At 52.0% G+C, this 12515-nt stretch overlaps 1 protein-coding gene across 2 annotated transcripts in view; it reads left to right on the top strand.

Annotated features, from left to right (window-relative positions):
- COG5 (component of oligomeric golgi complex 5) overlaps nt 1-12515 on the top strand; it is a 203033-nt gene that overhangs the window by 174708 nt on the left and 15810 nt on the right. For both annotated transcript variants that reach the window (XM_029077969.2, XM_029077970.2), the window contains exons 13-14: nt 557-718; nt 1692-1791. In XM_029077969.2, the coding sequence (XP_028933802.1) occupies nt 557-718; nt 1692-1791 (262 nt within the window). The remainder of the gene's footprint in view (nt 1-556; nt 719-1691; nt 1792-12515) is intronic.

The following is a 12515-nucleotide window of genomic DNA, read 5'->3' on the forward strand; positions in this document are numbered from 1 at the left end:
ATGAGGACAGTGCCGAGGGGAGGGGGAGCGAGGCCGGCCTGGATCCCCAGTCCTCCCCACACCCTTCGTCTCAAGCACCTTTTTCGCTCTCGGGCGGATTTCAACCAAATCTAAGCTGACCCGCTGTTGTCTTCGAGGCGCGGAATACGGATCTGTATTCGGGCTCTGTTGAGAAAACCCACGGCCGCAGAAACTAACTATTGGGTTTCATTGATTTATCCAAATTAATGTCTGTCTCCCCCTCTAGACTGGCAGCCCGTTTGGGGCAGGGAATATGTTCGTTTATTTTTCTATCGTAGTCTCCCAAGCGCTTAGTACAGCGCTCTGCAGGACTGATTGCACTGGGAGATGATAAAGATTGTGAATTTCCGTAAAGCGGTAGCAATGAAACTATTGCTCTCTCTGTCTCGGAAACCCGAGAGGATCTCTTTTCGAGAAGCTGCTCATAAAAGGAAAAGTGCAGAGGACTCACCGATATTAATTACATTTCAGCCTCCCTAAACGAATAATGCGTTTTCCGGTTAACATTTGCCTTTGACCTGTTTGACACCCCTAGCCCAGAGAAGGCTCTGAAAGATTCACTGCAACCGTACGAAGCCGCTTATCTGTCCAAGTCGCTGTCCCGACTCTTCGATCCCATCAACCTGGTCTTCCCTCCCGGCGGCCGAAACCCCCCTTCCGCGGACGAACTGGACGGCATCATTAAGACCATCGCCAGGTGAGTGCGGGTGTGGGGGAGGCGAGGGCCCGAGTGAAGCAGGAGGAAGGGGGAGCAAAAGATTCGGTCGCGTGAGGTGTGTTTTTCCCTCTGAATCGTCAGTTTGGAAATGAAGCGCGCTAACGTTAAATGTTTAATCCATCTCGAATTACACGAGCAATTAACGCCGCAGTGAAAACCAGGCTTCCACCGTGCGGGAGTGTACACGGAATAAGTGCTTGAAACTCCAAACGAGAGCTACTTAGATTTCAGTCTAAATCTCAGCTTCCTTAGCCCTTCCGAACCTGCGCCGAGGGAGATGATTTAACGTCGTAAACGATAGGAAGTCTCTAACGTTCCATAAAAATTGAAATGGCGAGATCGTTTTATTTAGGGAAGCCACCCAGAGTTAAAAATTAATAATAATAACATCCTGCGGTGTTCAGAGCGAAAACGATGGTAAAAACCAACGTCTGAGAAGCGGCGTGGCCTACTGGATGGAGCGCAGCCCCGGGAATCACAGGTCCTGGATTCTAATGCCGGCTCTGCCCCTTGTCTGCTGTGTGACCTTGGGCAAGTCACTTCATCTGTCTGTGCCTCCGTTACCTCATCTGTAAAATGGGCGTTAGGGCTGTGAGCCCATGTGGAACGTGGACTCTGTCCAGTCTGATTAGCTTCTGTCTACTCCAGCAGTTACCGCGGTGCCTGACACATAGTAAGCGCTTAGCAAATGCCATTAAAAAAAAAATAAAAATCTCTCCGCCCTGTGACTGGCTCACTTGAGACTATCCACGCCCGCCCCAAGCTTCTCCCAAGCGCCTAATAGTGCTCTGCGCGCAGTAAGTGCTCAATAAATAGGAGGGAGGGAGGGGGGGAATGAGTGATTCGGTCCGTTCAGTCTGGGCCTTACGTCCTACCTACCGCCATGTCACTGAATTACGCTGCTGAATATTAAGAACGGCACTAATCAAAGCAACGCCCTTTTTTTTCCTAGTGAACTTAATGTGGCTACGGTTGATTCAAACCTCACTTTGGCCGTGGCAAGGAATGTGGCGAAGACCATCCAGCTCTACGGAGTGAAATCGGAGCAACTTGTAAGTCTTTGCGTCGGAGAATCCGCTCAAGTCGGGTTGGTGAAGAGTCCTTCTTCCTTCAGCTATTTCCCGCTTTGAGGTTTCTAAAAACCCTTCTTCAGACTTCATGAAAGGAAAAATGATCTTCCTCTCTGGACTGAGAGCTGAGTGAACATCTCTGTCAGTCATTCCTATTCATTCATTCGGTCGTATTTATTGAGCGCTTACTGTGTGTGGAGCTCCGTACTAAGCACTCGAGAGAGCACAGAAGAAGACTGTGAGCTCGTTGTGGGCAGGCAATGCCGTTTGATCTGATATTGTACTCTCCCAAGCGCTTAGTGCAGTGCTTTGCACACAGTAAGTGCTCAATAAATCCGATCAATAATAATCACAATAAACAGACACGTTCCCGGCCACAACGAGCTTACGGTGTAGAGGCGGGGGAGTCAGACGTTAATATAAATGAAAAAATCGCTTCTCCCATTCAGCATCCAGTGCATGTAAATGTGGCTTTTAAGCTCCGGCTTTTGTTTGTAGCACAGTTTGGACCGTTTCTCCTCATCACACCTGCCCAGCAATCATCTCTGCACCGTTACCTCGTGTGAAATTGACTAGCGCCGTCAGCACCTGATGTGAGAGGTGCCGTGATTGAAATGGTAATGGAAAACATTAGTTTAAGAGGATGGCGCGCTGGCGTTGGAAGGTTCCAACTCTGACGCCGTGCGGATCCAATGGCAAGAGATCAGCTAAACTCTTAAAAAAACGGCAGTTCTGATTCCAGGCATGAATTATGGGGAAGCGTGTAGCTGGTAAACGTCGGAAGCTAATTTGGTAGAGCGACCAAGAGTTGTAGGCCCAGAGTGGGGCGGATGGGAAGACTGGGTCACGTTTCCTCAACGCGTCCTCCGCCGCGGGGGCCACGGGGTTGGTGAGCGTGATAGTGGCCGTCCCCTCCTCTGCTTCCGTGCAGGACGGACCCGCGGCCGCGTGTAGGCTTGTGCATACGCGGTTGTCCGAAGACCGTGGGAGTGGCTGAGCAGGCGGTCCTAAGGGTCTTCAGGACAGGAGGAAAATTGGGCAGATTTGGGCCCTGGAGAGATTAATGATCATTTCTGTCGTTCTTGTTGTTGTTATTAAATCACTGCATTTCAGTGGCCATATGTTTCCCCACTAATAGGCAGCTCCCGACTGGAATCCCTCGCCCGGAAGCCGTTGCCCTCAGTGGAGGGGGTCCCTCTCCGGAAGGCAGGATATACGGGCAGGGAATGCGTCTGTTATATTGTATTTTCTCTCAAGCGCTTCGGGCAGCGTTCTGCACGCAGTAGGCGCTCAGTAGATAGGATCGACGGACCGACTGACTGACTGATGAAAATATCTCGAGCCACAGTTGCCATATAATGGCCTTTACGGGAAATTGGTTTCCTCTCGGGGCCCCGATGTCTGCTGGGTATCCGTCCCATTCAGGGGAAGCCGTGCCGCTCCCTTTCCGCCTGACCCGCCTCCTCGTCGCCTCTTAGGTCCGACTGCCCTTGGCTTCTCGGCTTCTCTGCCCGACCGCGCTTTCCCGTTCAGCGCCCGTGGGTGCCGCGTGGCACTGCCTTCGAAATGTCGCAGCTCGAGGCCTTCCGGGTTCCCTTTTGCCGAAACGGGGGGAGAAAAATCAGCTTCTCCGCGGTTGGGAGGAGAGTCGGAAGAGTGTGACTTTCAGATCCATGGCCTCACTTCTCACCCCAAAAAAACCTTCAACTAAAACTCATTTCCTCTTATGTCCCGTCCAGAGGGTTGTGCTTCAAGGGGGATCTTTAGCCCGGTGAGGGATCTTCTGCCGTCGTCCCCCAGGCTCATATCTAAGGGGGTGACAGGACCTATGCCCTGTACCCATTCGGTTTTAGTGCAACTCCAAGTGGGTTCCCTCCTTAATAATAATAATGACGATGGTATTTGCTAAGCGCTTACTTTGTGCCAAGCACTGTTCTGAGCGCTGGGGTAGATACAGGGTCATCAGGTTGTCCCACACGGGGCTCTCAGTCTTCATCCCCAGTTCACAGATGAGGTAACTGAGGCCCAGAGATGTGAAGCGACTTGCCCAGGATCACACAGCAGACAAATGGCGGAGCTGGGATTAGAACCCAGGTCCTTATGACTCTCAGACCCTTGCTCTATCCACTACCGCACACTGCCTCGGGACCTCCTAGGGCAAGGGACCGGTTTTGGGTCGAAATATCAGATAATAGGTATAGTTGGAAAGAGAAACGATACGTAGCAAATCGTGCGGATTACCACGGACACGGGCATCCTAGGGGGAGGCTTCGGCTACAGAGCCGACCAGTCCCCGGGAGACGTCGACAATTCCAAGAGCCGTTAGGAACACCTTGCTATATCGGTGTCTTACTGTCCATAGGTGATAAATGATTTGGAGATATGCCGTTCCTTTAATTGAGGAACATGCATCTGAAATATTCATCGTGGCATAAGTTCAGTATTTGATGTATTTAGAAGAGTATCTTAATGGAGACTTAAATGTCAACTGCTGCAAACTATTAAATTCTAATAATAATCATGTCATGAATTAATAACCTGGGCAAGATTATTGCCTTTCCCAGCTATAAAACATAAAAGAGAAAGCAGGAACTGCTCCGGGTTGTCGGGGATTCGGCTGTGCAGACCGAACGCGGTTCTCCTCCGTCCCCGGGACGTGAAATCTGGGAAGCCATTTTGTCTTTGTGAGACTTCCCCGAGAGCCAGGGATGACGGGAAAATGCGGGGCTACAACAGGTCCCTTAGCGAGTCGGCGGCCATTGCCCCGCAGCATCGGGAGACCGGATCCTTAGGGCTCGTCGGCAAACTGACGTGCTCTTCTCTGTTCCTAATTGTTAGTCCTCGGTCGCTAACCCAGGTGGCCGCGACTGTCCGCTCGTTTTGCTCCGAGCGGTTCTTTGAGAGGATTCCAAGCAGGCACCAGAGCTATTTTGGTCCACGCAACCTTTAGGGGGCTTTGAACTCCGCCATGGCAGCGGGGCTAGCTTCAGGCACTAAACAAGGTAAACAACCGCCTCAGGGCACCAGGCAGTGGGGCTCGGAAGCACAGCTCCTCGTAAAGATGGAGGCTACGCTGCCCTTCAGAAAGGCGGTGGCTAAGCCGCCTCTCTCAAAGACGGTAATAGCTCTGCTCCTCTCAAAGACGCCGGCGGGATGGAAGTGATCCGTTAGTGGGAGCCTCCGATCCGAGCCGCTGAGGGTGCTCGGTCAAGAAGGCGGTATGGCGACGGGATAGGGAAGGGGAGGCCAGGGCGGTGATGGAGAAATAGACTTCGGACAGACTTTCATGTCTCGTATGACACCCCGTGCGAAGCGGGTAGTCAGTTTTCCCCCACCTCACGGCAGCGTCATCGGAAGCTGGCCTCTGTTGGGAGCCTGAGGCCCGGCCTCGGACTGAGGCTCTACCCGGGAGGCCTGCTTTGCACAGCTCCTGCTGTTCGCCTCAGAAAGGAGAAGCCATCTCGTCTAGGAGGGAAGGGGAACCGAGAGGAAGGGTGGAAAAGAGAAGACGTGTGCACGTGTCGGGGCAGGATGCCGGTATGAGAAAGCGTGGGTCACTATGTGAACTGTATTTCCCGGGGAACCCCACTGAATTTTTGGAGAGTAGTTTTGTTAAATGCTGAATTGCCTGAGTTTCAAAAGTCAGTGTATTTTGAACTCCACCGGGGATGCATGTTGACAAAATCATGGCCTGAAGCCTGAAGAAAACTCAGCCGGCCCCGGGCAGGCTGGTGGCAAGCAGGACGGGGAGCGGGGCCCTGTTTTTTATGTCCCGGAGGGGTTTCTGCTCAGCCAATCAACAGTATTTACCGAGCGCTTACTGCATTCATATATTCATTCATTCAGTCATATTTATCGAGCGCTCACTGTTTGCAAAACACTGTACCGAGCGCTTGGGAGAGTTCACTATAACAATCAACAGACACATTCCCTGCCCACGACGAGCTTACGGTGTAGAAAGGGAGACAGACGTTACTATGAATAAATAAAAAAGTAAATAAATGACAAGACCAAAAAAAAAATATACTGTACATAAGAGCTGTGGGGCTGGGGGGGGGGGGGGGAATAAAGGGAGCAAGTCAGGGTGATGCAGAAGGGAGTGGGAGAAGCAGAAAGGAGGGCTTAATCAGGGAAGGCCTCTTGGAGGAGATGGGCCTTCAATAAGGCTTGGAATGAGGGGAGAGGCATTGTCACTGACTACGAGCAGGGAGGGCGTTCCAGGCCCGAGGCAGGCCGTGGGCGAGAGGTCGGCCGCGTGGTGCGTGAGATCGAGGTACAGTGAGAAGGTTGGTTGGCATTAGAGGAGTGAAGTGTGTGAGCCGGGTTGTTGGCTTGTATTCACCTCTGTGCTTAATACGGTGCCTGGCACGCAATAAGCACTTAATACCACAATTATTATTATTATTATCCTATCCTGCCTTGCTGGCCTTCCTGCCTCCGGTTCCTCCTCACTGCAGTCCATACTCTATCCAGTTCTTCATCAGGCAGAAACTCCTTACCGTCAACTTTAAAGCAGTCAATCACCTTGCTCCCTCCTACCTTCTCTCATGTCTCACTCCAACCCCGGCCCACACACTTCACTCCTCTAATGGCACCCTATTCATGTAAACAATCTCATCTATCTCTCCACCGAGCGGAAAGAGCGCGGGCCCGGGAGTCAGGGGACACGGCTTCCGATCCCGGCCCCGCCACTTGGGTGCTGGGTGACCTGGGGCAAGTCGCTTCACTTCTCTGGCCCTCAGTTACCTCATCTGGAAAATGGGGATTAAGAGTGTGAGCGCTCTGAGGGACGGGGACTGTGTCCAAGCTGATTGGCTTGTCTCTACCCCAGTACAGCGCCTTAGTACAGCGCCTGGCACATAGCACTCAACAAAGACCGTAAAAGAAAAGAGAGATTGTGTGCACTGTAATCTATTTTCAACAACCATGATCAATCATTCAGTTGCATCTGAGTGCTTATTGCATGCAGAACACTGTACCGCACACTTGGGAGAGTACAGTGTAACGGAGTTAGTAGACGTGTTCCCTGCCTACCACGAGCTCGATGCTGATGAAATTTTATCCACGTACATGAGGATGACTGAGGCGGCTCTGTGTAAATGTAGAGCGAGAACCAGCGAGAGTCCAAGCGAGACACTAAATGGGAAACAAAGAGTATATAAACAGACAATTCCCCGGAGGCCGGCTGGCGAGTCCTACGTGAGACATCGGACAGAGTGGCTCAGCTGCATTTAACGCTGCCAGTATCCATCCTCTCCCTGCTCTGTGTTCTTGCCCGTATCCCTTTTCCGCTTTGCGATTGGAAACCTCATATGGATGTGTGTGCCTCTGCTTTGTGTGTGAGGGGAGGGAGAGGGGCTTCATTTTCACGGTGGGTCACGGGAGGACTGCTCCTTGTTCAGCCTCTCTGGTGAAGGCTCCGTGCAGATTTCACCAGACGGCCTCGGGACCCATCTCGCCACAATTACCTTTCTTCTCGCCCAGTAGTGACGCGCTGTTCCCAGCGAACAGATGTCCGGCTTTAGAACTTGAGACTATTCTCCTCCGAGAGAGTACAATTGGTCCCATAATTGGGTCAAGAAAGAATTTCATTCCTTGGCATGTTACACATGAGGCCGATTATGTATCGAGCGCAGATCTTGTTGATCTGGAGATTTTCTCTATTTCGATCTTTTCGGTTTTCTTCCCCCCTTTAATCTTTCCACATAATTAGCCCTGGTGCGTAGTTCTTGCGAACCGGTGAGCACTCGAGGGAGGGAGAGAGTCTTAAGCCTGATTACGGCTAAGCCAAGTGGTTTCGACTGTTTTTCGAAATGCATCCCTGCAGTATTGAGGTTTCTTCTGAAGTAACCCCTCCCCCCAAATCACCTATCCCTTCTCATGTCCAGCTCCCACTCACCCCCACCCTCATCCCAACACAGATCCACTCCCACTGAATCACACACCCATCCTCTAGACTGTCAGCTCATTGTGGGCAAGGAATGTCTCTATTTTTTGTTATACTGTACGTTCCCAAGCGCGTAGTACAGTGCTCTGCACCCCGTAAGCGCTCAGTAAATACGATCGAATGAAAGAAAGAGCTATCCTGGCAAAGCAGAGAGAGGCAGGGGCTCAACGGGGTCACCACTAAGCCTGGGAAGGCACTCAGAACAGAGCATGGCACAAGGCAGTTCCTTGTGGCCCCTTCCAGGCCTGCCGGTCTTTCTTGCTGGACCCCCTCACCGGGTTTCATTATCTGTCCTCATTGTTTGCCGAAATGATTTAACTCCTTTCGGAGACTGGAGGGCTAGCCTTTGTATTCAAAAATGACCCCCTACCTAGGGCAGGCTCCAATCAAGCAGAAGTATTTACTTGGTGCAAAGCCCTAGCCTTAATGCTTGGGAGAGTACAGAAGAATTATTAGACCAATTCCCAGTTTATAATCTAAAATGTAAATGCCTCCAGGCACTGTCTGCAGGTAAGGATCAATCTTAGGCTCTGGGGTCGTTCCACACTGGACCTCCCTGTTTTCAGATCTGCCTCCTTGCATCTCAGTTTTCACACACGGTCTGTGCAGGAGAGAGCAGCTCCTTCTCGGATTTGAGCCTCCCAGGCTTAGGTTTTCTGCCCTTTTGGATGCATGCCCCTTTCCAGTTCCCTTATTCGGCAGCAGCTGCTGGGATATCGTGTGGTCTTCCATTTTCACCCCCCCCCCCCCCATCCACCCAGAGAGTTCTGAGAACCCCAGATTCCTAGGCAGTTTTATAGGTTAAGGTCCCTGTGCTTTGGCAAACCACATCGGCCTTCCCCGGAGAAACAGTAGCCTCGTGGGTCCCCGGGAGTCAGAGGGACCTGGGCTCTGATCCCGGCTCCGCCACCGGTCTGCTGTGCGGGACCTGGGGCAGGTCACTTCACTTCTCTGGGCCTCAGTTACCTCACCTGCGAAGTGGGGATTAAGACTGTGAGCCCCAGGCGGGACGGGGACCGGGTCCGACCCGACCCCAGTGCTTAATACAGCGCTTACCAGACACCAAAAAGAAAAAGAGATTGCCGCAACATTCTGTCTCGCAGTCTTTCAAAAACCACGCTGGCCTTTCGCATTCTGTTTTCCCCCTGGCCCCATGCACCGTAGGATAGCTCGGTGCCTAGACAGCAGAATTTGGTGACCGCTTTGAGTTGTCTGTTGCCAATGGAAACCCGTGGTTGAGTATTCCCAGGCACAGGTTCGTACCTGACTTTTCCAAATCTCTCGTCAGACCGCGGCACCGTGCGGCATTTGCTTGTATCCACCCCAGCGCGCGGTACAGTGCCGGGCACATAGTAAGCGCTTAACAAATACCGCAGTTGTTGTTATTGTCTGCTGAGATCCACAATCATTTTCATGTCTTCTGGCATATGTGCCTCAAGAGCAGTCGTCTTCATTCACCTAGTCCACTTCCAGATGTTCGGTGCCCCGTTGTTAAGACTGTAAGCTCATTTTGTGTTGTTGCTCTGCACTCTCCCAAGCACTTAGTACAGTGCTCTGCAGGCGGTAACTGCTCAGTAAATACGATCGAATGAATGGCTGGGTAGTAATAATGGTATTTGTTAAGCGCTTACTAGGAGCCAAGCACTGTTCTAAGCACTGGGGTAGATACGGGCCAGTCGGGTTGTCCCACAGTCTTAATCCCCATTTTACAGACGAGGTAACTGAGGCTCAGAGAAGTTAAGTGACTTGCCCAAAGTCACCCAGCTGACAAGCGGCGGAGCCGGGTTTAGAGCCCACGACCTCCGACTCCCAAGACCGTGCTCTTTCCACTGAGCCACGCTGCTTCTCGGATGGATGGACGGGTGGTCTGGACGATCCATCGATCGATCAGGTTGTTAATGGCATTTGCTTTGCGCTTACTAGGTACGAGGCACTGTACCGAGGGATGGGGTAAATACAAGATAATTGGGTTGGACCCAGTCCCTGTCCCACTTAGGGCTCTCTGTCTTAATTCCCATTTTACAGATGAGGTAACCGAGACACAGAGAAGTGCAGTGACAAGTGGCAAAGTCGGAATTTGAACCGGGCACCCCTAACTCCCAGTTTTCCGCTAGGCCGTGCTGCTTCTCTATCGGTCATTCCTGTCGAGCGCTTACTGTGTGCAGAGCAGTGGGCTTGGGAGCGTACAGTATAGCAGAGCGGGGAGGCTGGTTCCTTGGCCACAAGGATCTTGCGGTCTAGAGGGGGAGGTGAGGGAGCTAGTCAAGAGGAAGCCTGTGGAGAAAGTGATTTCTGGCCCTCCATTATTCTGGTAAAAGCAGAGGGGACCCGGGTCAAAGTCGCGGGCTTCCCCTTTGGCCATCTTTCGGTGGTCACTTTCCTCTGGTATCAGCAAGAGGCTTTTTGCTAATTGTATTGGCGGAAGAGACGGCCCATCGATTATTAACAGCTGCATTAGGTTCGTCTTTGTTGATAATATCCTCCGCCTGAGGCAACAGGGAGAAGCACATTTTATGAATCGTCAAATATACTTTGCTCCAACGTGGTCGGAAGGGGTCTTTAAGCTTCATTTTTTTTCCTCCAAAATCTGGGCGAGAAAAATGCGTTGGCAGGGAAGTCTGTCAGACTACACCAACGCGGGATCTGGAGAATCCGCTCTGCTGCCGGCCTTAAAGAGGATCTAGATTCCCGTGTATTCTGGTGTGCATGATGATAACCTTTCTTCATTCAGTCGTATTTATTGAGCCATACTGTGTGCAGAGCACTGTACCGAGCTCCTTGGCATGTATTAAGCAGTTACTGTGTGCTAAACACTAGGTTAGAGAAAGATTCTAATAATAATGATTATGGTACTTGTTAAGCGCTTACTATGTGCCAAGCACTGTTCTAAGCTGTGGGGGTAGATGCAAGTTAATCAGGTTGGATCCAGTCCCCGTCCCGCGTGCGGCTCACGCTCTTCGCCCCCATTTTACGTTTGAGGTAACCGAGGCCCAGAGAAGTGAAGCGAGCCGCCCAAGGCCACGCGACAGACACGGGATTAGAACCCAGGTCCTTGCGACTCTCAGGCACCCACCCGTGCTTTGTTTTCGTCTCTGCGTTGTCGTGGCTGCTCTGCTCTCATCTCTCCCGGCGTGTCTGTGGCGATGTCCTTCTACTCCCATTTCATGTTTAGATTGTGAGCCTCCCACCAAGGGACAGGGATTGGGTCTCATTCCCACCCGGGTACTCTTTCCCAGCACATAGTAGAGTGCTCTGCCCCCGGTAAGCACGTAATAAATACGACTACTGTACTAAACGCTTGGGAGAGTGCAGCACAACAGAGTTAGTAGACACATCCCCTGTCTACAGTGAGCTTACAGTCTGCGGGGGGGAGATAGACCTAAATGGAAAGACGTAATTTATAATAATAGTAGTTATGACAGTTCTTAAACACTTACTATATGCCAAGCACTATTCTAAGCGCTGAGGTAGATACGATTGATCAGGTTGGACACGGTCCCTGTCCCAGATTGGGCTCACGGTCTTAGTCCCCGCTTTTTACAGATGAGGTAACTGAGGCGCAGAGAAGCCAAGTGACTTGCCCAAGGTCACACAGCAGACAAGCGGCGGAGCCGGGATTAGAACCCATGACCTTCTGACTCCCAAGCCCCTGCCTTATACCATGCTGCTTCTCATAGATAGGTACGAAAGTGCTGTGCTATTCATAGTCCATCAGTGGTATCTATTGAATGTATTTACTTTACGCGGAGCACTGTACTAAGCAGTAGAGTGCAGTACACTTGATAGAGACGATCCCTGCCCTTAAGGAGCTTTGTACTACGTGGTCTTCTCCGTACTGGGAGTTCCGATTCCTCCAGAAACCTTTGGGGAACAGCCCACGGAAGCAGGAACAGCGGCTGCCCCAGAGGGTGTGATAGCTGGGGTCAAGGGCACCATTAACTGACGCTCTGTCCCCGCCGCCCTCTCCTGCTGCTGCTGCTGCGCTGAACGCTCTGCAGCACGCCACGATGCGTACCTCCTCCAAGTCCCTCTGTCGCACCGTGATGGCCTGAGTAGGGCGCTACCGTTCGGGTCACGCTTGCCTCCTGGATGTCCTTGTCTCGTCTGGCGGGCGCAGGGTGCTGTCTGTGATCACGAGATGTTCTCTGGGGCGCTGGCTGTGCCAGGGCCGTTGCGGGGAGGTTTGCCAGTTCCTCGCGGCCCGACGACTTAGCTCGGCGTGAGGGCGTGGAAATCGCCCATTACCGTTAATTCGCTCGTCGATATTCCTGGGCCGAGACCGTCTTGATCTTTTTTCCTCATCGCAGTACGTCACTGTGAGGGCGTGAGTACCGTGCTTTCGGGCTCAGCCGTGGTATCACGTTTTTAAATGGTACCTGTTTTATTTTTGGGGGGGGCATTTGTTAAGCGCTTCCTATGTGCCAGGGACTGTTCTAAGCACTGGGGAGGATACAAGGGGATCAGGTTGTCCCACGTGGGGCTCCCAATCTTAATCCCCATTTTACAGACGAGGTAACTGGGGCCCAGAGAAGTTAAGCGACTTGCCCAAAGTCACACAGCTGACAAGCGGCGGAGCCGGGATTTGAACCCGTGACCTCTGACTCCCAAGCCCGGGCTCTTCCCACTGAGCCACGCTGCTTCTCTCTAGCTATTCTCTAGCTCTCCCTATTAAGCGCTTACTATGTGCCAAGCACCGTACTGAGTAGAAACGGGGTAATAGATAGGGTCGGACGCAGTCCCCGTGTCCCACAAGGGGCTC

Source organism: Ornithorhynchus anatinus, chromosome 13 (genome assembly GCF_004115215.2).
Source record: "Ornithorhynchus anatinus isolate Pmale09 chromosome 13, mOrnAna1.pri.v4, whole genome shotgun sequence".
NCBI lineage: Eukaryota > Metazoa > Chordata > Mammalia > Monotremata > Ornithorhynchidae > Ornithorhynchus > Ornithorhynchus anatinus.